This window comes from Onthophagus taurus, chromosome 11 (genome assembly GCF_036711975.1).
Source record: "Onthophagus taurus isolate NC chromosome 11, IU_Otau_3.0, whole genome shotgun sequence".
NCBI classification, from domain to species: domain Eukaryota; kingdom Metazoa; phylum Arthropoda; class Insecta; order Coleoptera; family Scarabaeidae; genus Onthophagus; species Onthophagus taurus.
Genome location: NC_091976.1, coordinates 30,228,159 through 30,242,938, shown reverse-complemented (window position 1 = coordinate 30,242,938; position 14,780 = coordinate 30,228,159). Strand labels below are relative to the sequence as shown.

The window sequence follows — 14,780 nt, the reverse complement described above, 5'->3', positions numbered from 1 at the left end:
ACGGCTATTTCACGAGCTCTGATCGGCTAGTAGATGGGTTTATCTATAAGATAAATTAAACTAAAAGATGGTAGTAATGGACCTTAGGCTCGTTACTACCATCTTCTGGTTAAGCTATCTAAAGCTATCTAAGGGATTATTACTATGGTTACGGCTATTTCACGCGCTCTGATTGGCTAGTAAATGGGTTTATCTATAAGATAAATTAAACTAAAAGATGGTAGTAATGGACCTTAGGCTCGTTACTAACATCTTCTGGTTAACCTATCTAAGGGATTATTACCACATTAACCATAGTAATAATAATTTAGATAACTTAACCAGAAGATGGTAGTAATGGACTTAGGCTCGTTACTACCATCTTCTGGTTAAGCTATCTAAGGGATTATTACTATGGTTACGGCTATTTCACGCGCTCTGATTGGCTAGTAGATGGGTTTATCTATAAGATAAATTTAACTAAAAGATGGTAGTAATGGACCTTAGACTCGTTACTACCATCTTCTGGTTAAGCTATCTAAGGGATAATTACCACATTAACCATAGTAATAATTCTTTAGATAGCCTAACCAAAAGATGGTAGTAATGGACTTAGGCTCGTTACTACCATCTTCTGGTTAAGCTATCTAAGGGATTATTACCACACTAACCATAGTAATAATCCTTTAGATAGCTTAACCAGAAGATGGTAGTAATGGACTTAGGTTCGTTACTACCATCTTCTGGTTAAGCTATCTAAGGGATTATTACTATGGTTACGGCTATTTCACGCGCTCTGATTGGCTAGTAGATGGGTTTATCTATAAGATAAATTTAACTAAAAGATGGTAGTAATGGACCTTAGGCTCGTTACTACCATCTTCTGGTTAAGCTATCTAAGGGATTATTACCACATTAACCATAGTAATAATCCTTTAGATAGCTTAACCAGAAGATGGTAGTAATCGACTTAGGTTCGTTACTACCATCTTCTGGTTAAGCTATCTAAGGGATTATTACTATGGTTACGGCTATTTCACGCGCTCTGATTGGCTAGTAGATGGGTTTATCTATAAGATAAATTTATCTAAAAGATGGTAGTAATGGACCTTAAGAGCTGGATTTATCTATCGGATAGATTTATCAAGAGGTGGTAAAAGTGGGCCTAAATACTATTAGGGCGTAACTTACCTAAATTACTACTATTCGTATTTGCTAAAACAACAGTTGGAGTTCCCACAATATTATTTCCAGCTGTAACAACGGTTGTTGCTTGTTGAGTAACCGTTGTCGTTGTTGTCGTGGCTGATGTAACCGGTAAAGAAACAATTAATCCCGTGGGATGTCCCTGGATGGCGCCCGTTGATGATACATTCAACGATAACGAAATAGGCTGCGAAAAACCGGGTAATTGCACCTGAACGTTTTGTAAACCAGATAAATTCGGTAACGGGGTGAAATTTAAACTTTGCACATTAATCGTGTTACTATTTTGCGGGGGCGGACTCGACATAGGAGATAAAACCTGATTGTTTTTAGGCGATTGCACCGCGAAAGCGTTTTTAGGGCTTTGAATAAAATGCGTAGGGCTCTGTCCTTGATTATTACTGTTGGAAGCATTCGCCAATTTCTCGAGAAGTAACGAATTCGTGTTCGGACTAATTATATCCGGCCTATCAGCGGCGGGGGTGCCCACTAATAACGCGGATAAAGACGATTTATTTTCGTTATTTGCTGTTCTTTGTTTAATATAACTCCCCTGAATAAAATTTCCGCTGTTTACGGACGTTAAAGTAATCGTTTGTGGGTGTTGCGATTGCGTAACGATTTCTTGCAGGTTCATCCGATTATTATTAACCGCTATTAAATTGCTATGATTTAAAACGCGCGCGTTCGGCACATTCGATAACGTTATCTTTCGACCTAATAGTTTTTGATTAACCTGTTGGGGTAACAACGTTGAATTATTTATAGCGTTCACTACAGCCGCACTTGCATCACTATTTAAATTACTCGCAGGAGAACTGTTTAATAAATTTATTATCGCAGCACTATTTCCAGTTGAAACCATTTTTTGTTGTTGTTGTTGTTGTTTAGCGTTAGCTACATAAACAAAAATTAATTAAAAAAAATTTAAATACGCTCTTGGAAATAATTCATGAACACATCCTGTATAATCTGAACGCGTGTGTCTAGCGCAATGAAATTTGGTATGGAATAGAGATCAGTACAGTGTGTTACGTGAGCTGATACCCAACTTTAAAGTGAGTCAAATCAATTGCGCCACTTTTGGCATAGTAGCGTATGCTGGTGTGGCTTATTAGGGATAGGCATAACACACTCGTAAGCTGCATAACAATTATGGCTGCTATTTTCAACTATCTATAAAGTCCTCAATAACTATGCACCAAATCTGTCAGATTTATCACCCTATTATAGCCCTTAAAATGAACAAATATAATGGCAATTTACAGATATGTAGGTGCCATTAATCGGGGGTAAATATACAAGAGCTTGACTTTTAATCGGATAATTTTATTTTTACACGAACGTTTTGTTACCATGAAAATAACTCGAAATCAAAAGCATGATAAAATCGCGACAGCTTTAGCTGGATTGATTGATTTTAAGTAAATTAAAAATAAAATTATCCCGATTTAAAATCAAGATCGAGCGTATTGAAAATTTTTAATTATTTATTAACTATTTTTGACTTAACTTTAATATATTACACTTGTCAAAAATGTGACAGGTAAACAAAAGTATATACAGGGTGAATAAAAAGTCTGGAACACCTGAAGTATCTTCAAAACGAATTTCTTTTTGAGAGAATCCTTTCAGGTGTCAAAGACTATAATAAATTTGTCGTCTTTTCCTATGTCTAAATTTTTGTTGCAGTGTCGTCCATTTTCGGGGTCAAAGGGAGCAACATTTTTTTAAAAGGCAACCCCAATTTTTTATTCGATAATCTGAAAGAACACATTTTTTTGAGTATCTTAGAGCAAATTTTGAATTAGTCTTTGACACCTGAAAGGATCCTTTCAAAAAGAAACTCGTTTTGAAGATATTTCAGGTGTTCCAGACTTTCTATTCACCCTGTATGTATATGGTAGCCGCGTTTTTATCAGTTATAAAATATTATCACATGTGATTTATTCAGTTGAAAAACCTAGATAACTTGTATCCACTTAAAATATCACGTTATTGGTAGAAATTTTAAACGACCGCTACTCTGATTGCTTGTATATTATTTATTTCTCAAAAACCAAAAGCGATTTTTCAAAACGGCTTGTTGCATTAAAAAGAGGATACATCAATTAATAACTGATGATATTTCCACAAGGATCCTTCAAGAAATGAATTTTATAGCGAATTTTGAAAGTTATCGATGAAAATTGCAACATCGAAAATTTTATCAAAACTTCAAATATTGTTTTCTCAAAAACTAAAAGTTATTTTTCAAAACGGGTTGGTTCATTGGAAAGAGGACACTTTTATTAACACTTTGGGAAATTTTCATAGTCATATTTCAAGAAATGGATTTTATACGAATTATTAAAACTTAATCGGCGAAAATTGCAAAATTCGAAAAAATTGTAGATGATTTAAAAATTTTTTTTCTCAAAAACTAAAAGTGATTTTTCAAAACGGCCTGTTGCATTAAAAAGAGGATACTTTGATTAATAATTGGTGATATTTCCACAAGGATCCTTCAAGAAATGAATTTTATAGCGAATTTTGAAAGTTATCGATGAAAATTGCAACATCGAAAATGTTATCAAAACTTCAAATATTGTTTTCTTAAAAACTAAAAGTTATTTTCCAAAACGGGTTGGTTCATTGAAAAGAGGACACTTTTATTAACACTTTGGGAAATTTTCATACTCATATTTCAAGAAATGGATTTTATACGAATTATTAAAACTTAATCGGCGAAAATTGCAAAATTCGAAAAAATTGTAGATGATTTAAAAATTTTTTTTCTCAAAAACTAAAAGTGATTTTTCAAAACGGCCTGTTGCATTAAAAAGAGGATACTTTAATCAATAATTGGTGATATTTCCACAAGGATCCTTCAAGAAATGAATTTTATAGCGAATTTTGAAAGTTATCGATGAAAATTGCAACATCGAAAATTTTATCAAAACTTCAAATATTGTTTTCTTAAAAACTAAAAGTTATTTACCAAAACGGGTTGGTTCATTGGAAAGAGGACACTTTTATTAACACTTTGGGAAATTTTCATACCCATATTTCAAGAAATGGATTTTATACGAATTATTAAAACTTAATCGGCGAAAATTACAAAATTCGAAAAAATTTTGGTGATGACAAAAATTTATTTCTCAAAAACTAAAAGTGATTTTTCAAAACGGCTTGTTGCATTAAAAAGAGGATACTTTGATTAATAATTGGTGATATTTCCGCAAGGATCCTTCAAGAAATGAATTTTATAGCGAATTTTGAAAGTTATCGATGAAAATTGCAACATCGAAAATTTTATCAAAACTTCAAATATTGTTTTCTCAAAAACTAAAAGTTATTTTTCAAAACGGGTTGGTTCATTGGAAAGAGGACACTTTTATTAACACTTTGGGAAATTTTCATAGTCATATTTCAAGAAATGGATTTTATACGAATTATTAAAACTTAATCGGCGAAAATTGCAAAATTCGAAAAAATTGTAGATGATTTAAAAATTTTTTTTCTCAAAAACTAAAAGTGATTTTTCAAAACGGCCTGTTGCATTAAAAAGAGGATACTTTAATCAATAATTGGTGATATTTCCACAAGGATCCTTCAAGAAATGAATTTTATAGCGAATTTTGAAAGTTATCGATGAAAATTGCAACATCGAAAATTTTATCAAAACTTCAAATATTGTTTTCTTAAAAACTAAAAGTTATTTTTCAAAACGGGTTGCTTCATTGGAAAGAGGACACTTCTATTAACTTTTTGGGAAATTTTCATACTCATATTCCAAGAAATGGATTTTATACGAATTATTAAAACTTAATCGACGAAAATTGCAAAATTCGAAAAAAATTTTCGATTACTTCAAAAATGTATTTCTCAAAAACTAAAAGCGATTTTTCAAAACGGCTTGTTGCATTAAAAAGAGGATACTTTAATTAATAATTGGTGATATTTCCACAAGGATCTTTCAAGAAATGAATTTTATAGCGAATTTTGACAGTTATCGATGAAAATTGCAACATCGAAATATTGTTTTTCAAAAACTAAAAGTTATTTTTCAAAACGGGTTGATTCATTGGAAAGAGGACACTTTTATTAACACTTTGGGAAATTTTCATACTCATATTTCAAGAAATGGATTTAATAAATCGATAATAATAAAATATTTAATATTATTAAATGACTTAATAAATTACTGATAGATGGCGCTCATATATATATCTTTTTTTAATTTTAATAAACATAGCAACATTTGTTTGTAATCAAAAATTTTCTGAAGTATCAAATTAAAAATCCTGTTTTTTAAGATGGATTACGAAAAGTTCAACAATAAAGTAAATTTTATATAAATTTTTAGTAAAATAATTTTTAGTTATAGTACCGTAATTTACAGGAAACTGTAAATTTAATTTCTTTGACGACACTAAAAAAAAGTTTATTTTCAGCTTTATTCTAAAACAATAAGAAATAGACTTATCTAAACCCATATTTTTATAATCAGAAAAAAATAACGAATTTAATAAGCGATTGTTTCCATTAAAAAAAACGAAAATTGTCATAAAATTTCAAAATCTAACACAAAAATTCTCTGTTAAAAAGTGTCCATATAATGTCTTAGTTATAATACTCCACCTATAATAATAACCAAGATAATTGCACTTGCTGGTTTCACGATATTTTCAATTTTATCCTCTAGGGGAAAAACAAAAGACGATAGCGCTTTGAGGTTTTTGGCATTAGCAGTTTCTCGAAAAACGAGATCATGACATGTAGGCTACTTTTTTTCTAACTTTTATAGTTTCCGAGATAGTCTATTCGGACATCGAATTTGAACCATCCTGTACAGTTCGCGTAATGAGTGTGACTTCTCTTCCCGCTGGCCAAACAGCTCCAAATTGCCTTGTGTTAATTAATTATCGTAACCCATGTAATATTGGCTGCATATCTCAATATGTAGTGGTAGCTTGGACAATTTTAAATTAGTAACCAGATGTTGACAGCTGATCGTGCGTTATTGTTATGATTGTCTTTAACCGTTTTTTGCTGCCTTTATAATTTTCGAAACTGTTCTTTTTAGAACTATCGTTATTGCTAGCGGTTGCTTTAAAGTTTAAGTCAATAAACAAATCAAAATAACCACTACTTTCAACATTAATTTCAATCTATGGCTGCACTAAAAATTATTTTAAATAAAGGGACTGAAAGTTAGACCTTTTTTTATATTTAAAAGATTTTTTTTAATTATAAAAATATATCTAAATATATTTTAAAAAGCTTTTAAAGTTAATGAATTGTCGTTTTTAGGAACTTTCGTCGCGTTGCAATACCAATCTGTGATATTGGTTGCATATATTGTCAGGTATCATTTTATTCACGCGTTCAGATTATATAGGGTGTGCTCGTGAATTATTTATAATACAATTATTTACCTGCTGCTTGAAATTGTTGCGCAGAATTCATCAACTTAGTTGCAAGTGCGTTGATTTCGATTTCTTGATTGACCTGAGCTTGAGTTTTCTGAGTGGTTGATTGTAATTGATTTTGCTAGAAAATATTTTTTTATTACAACGAAAAAACGATTTTTTTTCTTACCAAAACTGGTACTGTTGTTGTGTTTTGCGTCGGTAAAGTTTGTTGAACAATTCCCGTTGTAGTTGATGATCCATTCACTAACGGAGACGTCGAAGGTTGATTTAAATTGTTCGTTTGCGTCGTTTGTTGTTGAACTAACGTTCTTTGTTGGGCAGCTGCTTGTAAAGCTTGCAACTAAAATTATATTTAAAATTAAGTTGGAATTAAAACAATTTTAAATCGTACCTGAGCTGCATGAACTTGCGCAACTTGTTCTTTCATTCCCGACCCATAATTAATCCGAACTGATTTCCTCCCACCTTCTGTGAAAATATCTGTAAACTGTTGAATATACCGATTAGCGTGCGCACTTGAACCTAAAGGAAATCGGCACGCCACCCCGTTTTGTTCCCCCTTTTTATGATCCCTATCCAAATATAATTCTCCTAAGTATTCCGAATTAGATGGACATTGTAGAATTGTTAATTTTATGTGATAAACCCGCGTTTTTCCTTTCTCTTTCGATGGCATATCCGTTTCCAATACATATTCTTCAATCATTTGCGGCAAACAATCGCTGGTTTCTCTTGGTTTTTGATACGCTTTGAATTCTTTTATATTAATCCCACCGGCTGGCGCGTTAATAGTTGGTGGATCTAAATTCGGTACCGGAATAGGTCGTATTTCATCCGTACTCCTCTTCGGTAGTTTCGAAGGTAAAAGTCCGGTTTTTGATCGCGCTCGAAGTTTGCTTACGTAATCGAGTATTTGTAAACCGGGATGATTTGTAAATTTATCTAAGAGACGTTTTCTGTTTACGGAAACTTGGGAGTAACGATGCGCCGTTCGTCTTAATTTATGCGTGTTAAAAAGTAATTTCGAATGGTTCGTGTTACTTGCTATTTCGCTTACTTTCGGTGATGGTTCTAAACATAGTTTTGGATTATTTGCGAGGATTAATTGGCTTTCTAATTGTACTTTTTCTTCACTACCCCAATCGCCCCTTTCATCTAACATTATATTTATATCAGCCAATGTACTCTATAAAAAAAATAAATCAAAATCAATTTAGTTTGACATATTTGTGAAGTTAGCTATTGATTGTAATCTATGGCTAACATCACATTGAAATCTTATTAATTTTTTATTACAGTAAATCCTCGATATAATGGACAAAATATTTTTAAGTCTTATTTAGCTCGATTACCGTTTATCTTCATCAACATAGAAAATGATGCTGAGCTATCGAGGCATTAGCGGGATTACTTTTTATCTTTATGATGTGCGAACACGGTGTCATTCCGAGGGCTGTACAAAGTTAACGGGAGAGAATTGAAATCGGGCATTTGTGATTTCGAACTATGACGAATCGAATGACGTATAGATCTTGATCATTGGATACATCGTTTACGAGTTATCACCACTTAAAAAAGGTCGTTTTTCTGTTATTTTCGTGTACCTTCGCATTATTTTGGCGTTTTAGCGGAATTCGAAAGAGATTTCGACCAATTAATACCTTTGGTACACTCATAACGTATACCAAATTTGGTTTTTCTAGCTTAATTTATTACGAAGATATTGAGCCAACTTTGAAGGCCTAATTTATTGTCCTCTACATGTCCCTGCTCTGTGTCGATTCTTATGTGAATCACCCTGTATAATTAGTATTATATGCCTATGGCAGTGCATAAAATTCTTGTGCATGGCCACTTAATAATAAAATCATTAAGTATCCAGTTTGGCCTGCTTTCAGAAGATACGCAAGAAACTCGGAATAAAGACAGCTTTTCCAGAAAAATTTCAAGAATACACAATAATAGAGACATTTTAAAGAGACTATTAATATCTTCAGACCCAATTATAACATCATTTCATAGCAAGAAATCAAGGAATAATACAGATTATTCTGAAGAACTTATAAGCCTTCTCTGCTTTGAAAATGATGAAGAAAGAAATAATTTTTTATCGTCAATTGCAACTAATATTGAAATTGTAAAACACAGTGAGGACGAATAAAAATAAATAAAGGTATAAAAAAAATTTTAAAACAGTATGTTGAAATACTAAATTGGTTTATGGGTTACAACATAATTTATGGTTATCATTACATTATTAAACATTTCTCAGAAATCAACAAAGAAACAGAGAATAGCGTAGTTTACTCTATTATTGCAAATAAAATAGTAACAGTATTTTTAACTGCTATTTTTGCGAAGACAGCTATATGAAAAATACTCGGGAGCTACGTAGAATCCATAAATGCAACAAAAAATGGGGGTTCCTATTTTAAAATGTCAACATATGGTATCTCAATTTTGAGACCCCTGTATATTTCAATTTTATCGCAAAAAATGCGCGTTAAAAAATATAACATAGATATTCAAGAATTTTTTCTGGAAAAATATCCTTCAAATTTTTATCGAATTGATTTCATATTTTATGTACACAGTGTATACAGGGTGTCTCGCGTAACTGGTTCGTTAGAACTTTTTTAGGGTCCATTTTAGGGAAATTTTGGTAGCATGGGTGTTCATTCGGAACTTTCGATCTAAAATATTTTCAAGCTGCCACTTGCGGTGTACCGGAAGTAGACCATAACCTCGTATATTTTAAATGGAATGCTTCCAAGGACAGTAGAATCTAACAGGACTGCTACATCCATTGTTGTGACAACCTGCCCGCAAACTACGTCACACCATTTTCCACGCCCAGCTGTTGTTATGGTCTATGCGTTTGCTGTGTATTTTTAGAGGTTATATCCTAGACGTATTCATATTATTTTTGAAGTTTTATGTTTTTAGACGTATTAATGTCTATCATATAACCTCTAAAAACGCAGACAGTTACCAGGCGTGGCAAATAGTGTGACGTAGACTGCGGGCAACCAATCCCTAGTGGACTACAAAAATACAATGGATGTAGCAGTCCTGTTAGATTCTACAGTCCTTGGAATGCTCCAGTTTTTATTACACCTTTTAATTGTCTTTAATTGTATTTTAATAGTCAACATATTTTTTTATGTACAGGGTGTCCAAATTTCGATGGGTTTGCAGGGTATCTCAGTTATTATGAAAGATAGAAAGTTGCGGCTTTCGCGAACCTGAGCTACTTTTTTGTGAAACTTATAATGGCGCAAACCAAATTTTCATAGCCCTCTTTGTTTTTGATATACAGGGAGTGTTTCAAATTTTATGATTTTCAGACACCTCCTGTATCTCGACTATCCGGAAATGTAATAACGGGTTCTAATAGATTTTTTCACGTGGAATCCAATGGTGCACGTAGAATTTTTCTAGTCATCACGGTTTTTGAGTTATAAAGAGTTAAGTATTTTAGAAGTTAAATATTCAGTATTTGTGTTATGTTTATAACTCAAAAACCGTGATGACTAGAAAAATTCTACGTGCACCATTGGATTCCACGTGAAAAAATCTATTAGAACCCGTTTTTACTTTTTTACTAAGTTTCCGGTATATCAAAAACGAAGAGGGCTATGAAAATTTGGTTTGCGCCATTGTAAGTTTCACAAAAATGTAGCTCAGGTTCGCGAAAGCCGCAACTTTCTATCTTTCATAATAACTGAGATACCCTGCAAACCCATCGAAATTTGGACACCCTGTACAATTAAAAAGTATAATAAAAACTGTAGCATTCCATTTAAAGTAACGAAGTTATGGTCTACTTCCGGTGGACCGGAAGTGGCAGCCATCTAGAAAATGTTTTAGATCGAAAGTTCCGAATGAACGATCTATGCTATCAAAATTTCAAACCTTTATGAATAGTGGAACGTTAAAAAGTTTTAACGAACCAGTTACGTGGGACACCTGTATACCGGGTGTCCCTCAAAAGTGGCTCACCCCCATATTTTTCTTTATTATTGGTGATATAAGAAAACCATTTGGAATGCATAGTTAGGTCGCTAAAACGGATTATTACGACATGAAATCATGCTTTTTGTACTTCCGGTTACACCGGATGTGAGTACTAATTTTGCTATTTTTTTAAATCTACAATTTTTTTTTCTTCATTTGGGTAGACAGTATAATTTCACATAACTTTTACTTGAAAAAATTTTCACGATCGCTTATAATTTTTGAAAAAAAAAATTATTTTCGTTATTTTTTAACGTTTTAGTACCTGCGGAAAATGTATTACAACTTTTGACGCATAGTGGCTAGGTTAATAGTACAAACTACGTTATGTCTCTCTTGATTTGCTATTCCTCGAGCAGTGATCACTGCTATGCTTTAGTTAGTGGTTCTTTTTTAATAATGGTGTAAATTAACAGTTGTATTAAATTAGTTTTAAAAGAAAAACGCTATCCAACAATTAAATTTAATTCAATTGTAAGTTCAAAAATCTAATTTTCAAAATGCTCCCGCCTCGATTTTGACATAATTGTATCTTGCGAATTGTCGATCTACCGACTCGACGTTATTCCTGCGGAGATATTTAGGTAATACAATTTCTAACTCGATTTATTTTCTAATACCTCACGAGACCATACTGGTGTATTATACAGCTCATTTTTGATTTTACCCCATAAAAAGAATCTAAAGGTGTGAGGTCAGGTGATCTGAGAGGTTTTAACCAAAATAAAGTAAACAATCCAAATTATAATGTACAATGGACATTGTAAGTTACTATCAGCTACAGAACATTTAGTGTAAAAGAACAAAAAATAAAGAAAAAAATAAAACATCAAAAATAATTGAATTAAACTTAATTGTTTGATCGCGTTATTCTTTTAAAACTAATTTAATACAACTGTTAATTTACACCATTATTAAAAAAGAACCACTGACTAAAGCATAGCAGTGATCACTGCTCGAGAAATAGCAAATCAAGAGGGACATAACGTAGTTTATACTATTAACCTAGCTACTATGCGTCAAAAGTTGTAATACATTTTCCGAAGGTACTGAAACGTTATAAAATAACGAAAATAATTTTTTTTCTCAAAAATTATAAGCGATCGTGAAATTTTTTTCAAGTAAAAGTTATGTGAAATTATACTATCAACCCAACTGAAGAAAAAAAAATTATAGATTTAAAAAAATAGCGAAATTAGTACTCACATCCGGTGTAACCGGAAGTACAAAAAGAATGATTTCATGTCGTAATAATCCGTTTTAGCGACCTAACTATGCATTCCAAATGGTTTTCTTATATCACCAATAATAAAGAAAAATATGGGGGTGAGCCACTTTTGAGGGACACCCGGTATATTATAGTATACAGGCTGTCTCAGCGAGACCGGTCATTAGACGTTTCTGGCCAAAAAAAATTTGAAAATTCAGACTTAAGTAGTATCAATTACGTTCTCTTCATCTAAAATATTTTCAGATTTCTAGCACTTTCGGTTATACCGGAAGTTGCCACCTACTTTATTTTTTTAAATGGAACACCCTGTATATTTTTACATATTTGGATTTGTCTGTTTTGAAGGTTTATAAATAACTTTACTTTTTGCAATTTAATTCGGCCGTTCTCGAATTTTTCTAGAAAAATCTGCTCCAGCGGAAATTTGTTCAAAAAATCATAGAACACTCGATTTTTGAGATATCAATTTAGGATTCAGAACATGCTTAAACAACATGATGGAGTATGTTTTGGTGCCGAAAACGGCTGTCTAGATCGTTTGGTCACTTTACTATGGCACGTTAACTTTTCGAAATTTTTAAAACTTCATTATTTTAAATGGCACCCCCCATATTTTATTACTTAATCGTCTTCGACGTTTCATTTTACATCTTTTATACTCCATATGTCATACGCCTAACATTAATAGTTTGAGAAATAATTAGGGTTTTTTGAAAAATGCTCACATATATCGATATTAACCTAGTGTGCCATGGAAAACAAATATTTAATGACTTATTGACAAACGTCAAAGTCTGATTTACGTTGTTTGATGCTTGTGAGTCTAAAACCAGTTAATATGGATATTAATAACGTAATAAATACGTAAAACGTAAAAAAAAAAACATGAAAACATTTTATTTTCCCATTTGGTAGTCAACCCCTCATAATTCTTGAAAGAATTAAGATATCAGGTTTTGGTTTATGGGGTTGTTTTTTTTTTTAATTACCTTTAAAATAAGGTAAAACTCGACAGGGGTTGCTATTTAAAATTGTAGGGGTGGTCATCCCCTAAACAAAATCCACATTGCATGGATGTTCTAAACTATCTAAGAATGTAGTTTTTATGACTCTTTATTGATACTCAAATTTTAAAATTTGTCCCGGGAGTTTTTGGAAACCCTGTATTACTTATTGTTAGGGTACATGAAATAAATGTACCATGTTTTCAGAGTTACATTGTTTCGCTTTTATTTTCAAATATTCGTTTCAAAATCCTAAATTCTGTTTTAATCACTGTTTATACATGAAATAAATCCTAGCTAACCATTAAGGAGATATTATAATGGTTTTAAACATATTTAGTTGTAATTAAATTTTTGGCCAGATATTCATAACTCCCTAACACTGTGTGGGGGCTAACTTCGCATACTGAAGAACAGCTCTGACATTTCCCTTGTTAGAGAATGAAACCAAGGCATTAGCTCAGCATTATTAAGAATATGATATTTTTAATATGACTTTAATTTATACCCCAGCAATATTTGTCAGTAATATCGAGTTTTTTCTATAAAAATAATAACCTCTAATGAAGGTTTAAGTAAAACATATCGTATATCACATTTAAAATCTGGGAAAGCTTGTCTATAATCGCGGATTTCAGCAACAATACATCCGCTATAGAATAAAAAACCATATTGGGGCTCAAGTAAATCAACAAAAAAAGCGGGAACTTCCTCGTTATCGAGATACTCGAGTAGTTTTTTCTCCTCATAAGGCCACTGTTTAGTTTCGATTGCATCGCCTGTCGTCTCATCGGTGGTACAAGTTTCTCCGTTTGGGGTGGTTGGGAACGACAGTGAGTAACCCTTGTTCCCTGGGTACAGGTTTAGAATTAAGGTGTTCAGTCTTTCTTGTGCTACAAGTTTTTCTAATAAGTGTGAATTACATTTTAAACCCTAAAAAAGAAATATTTAAAATTAAATTTTTATTACAAATTTAATTTAATCACCGTATTTGAGTTTTGGTTGGGAAACTGCCCTGTCTCTTCAAAATGCAACTCTTTGAGCCTTGTGTAGATGCAAAACGGTGCTTTTTGGGGCTGAATCTCGATCGGCACTGGTTCCTGGATCGGCTGCAGGGGCAAAGGAGTACGGCTTTGCTTTGGTTTTTTAAACGTTCTCTAAAATTATAAAATCAAAAATAATCAAATCTTTTATGTATTGATTTATAATTAAAAATTAACTTACAGTGTGAGTGCAGACCATGTTCGTCTTGTAACTATTGTTGCTCTTCTGGTTACATTGAATGCAAAGACCTAAACTGACGTCACCCTCCTCGCATGCGGCCTCCAGGCTTTGCATCGTTGTCGTATCTGCTGTATCAACATTCAGCTAACCACATTTCGCAACTTATGCATTACTAAAACAAACTTAAAACACATTCAAAATACTAAAATAAAGCATGCTGTAACCGCGTGTGTATACATTAAAATGATGTTTTCGTTGATACGAATATAAAAGGGGGTCCAAAAAGGGATTAAAAACCCAAATCTGACAAGTGTCCAGTGGAAACACCATTCAAAAGTGGGCAAATGACTGGTTACAATGTACTAATTTCTAGGTCACAGCGGGCCTCAATGGGGCTATGTACTTACTGTTTAGTGATTGCGACCCCAAACGGTAACGCAGCCTTAGTTTTACGTTTTACAATTATTCTTAGGCACTCTACAGATGGCCATAAGGCTATATAGGGTGAATCCTAACCCCTGTTGTCAGACGAAAAATTGTAAACAAGCGCGCCGCATTTGAACGAGCGCCAAGGGACCGATGGGCGGGGGGCTGGGCTCACGGGGCCTACGCTCCTGTGATGGAATTTCTCGTCTCAAACGGCTGAAATTTGTAAAATTATAGAAAAACCCAGTTTACAAACATACTGGGTACACATTGCGG

The 14,780-nt window shown here is 32.8% G+C and overlaps 2 protein-coding genes across 3 annotated transcripts in view; one reads left to right on the top strand and one right to left on the bottom strand.

The window, feature by feature from the left end:
* The window catches only part of LOC139432213 (uncharacterized), a 200,625-nt gene that overhangs the window by 25,070 nt on the left and 160,775 nt on the right, over positions 1–14,780 (top strand). The window lies entirely within an intron of this gene.
* Positions 1–14,780, bottom strand: part of LOC111428745 (transcription factor Spt20 homolog) — a 24,009-nt gene extending 9,229 nt beyond the window's left edge. For both annotated transcript variants that reach the window (XM_023064404.2, XM_023064405.2), the window contains exons 1-8: positions 14,486–14,780; positions 14,079–14,260; positions 13,841–14,011; positions 13,413–13,787; positions 6,994–7,788; positions 6,769–6,942; positions 6,606–6,720; positions 1,171–2,082 (exon numbers count right to left, since the gene is read on the bottom strand). In XM_023064404.2, the coding sequence (XP_022920172.1) occupies positions 1,171–2,082; positions 6,606–6,720; positions 6,769–6,942; positions 6,994–7,788; positions 13,413–13,787; positions 13,841–14,011; positions 14,079–14,192 (2,656 nt within the window). In that variant the 5' untranslated portion in view covers positions 14,193–14,260; positions 14,486–14,780. The remainder of the gene's footprint in view (positions 1–1,170; positions 2,083–6,605; positions 6,721–6,768; positions 6,943–6,993; positions 7,789–13,412; positions 13,788–13,840; positions 14,012–14,078; positions 14,261–14,485) is intronic.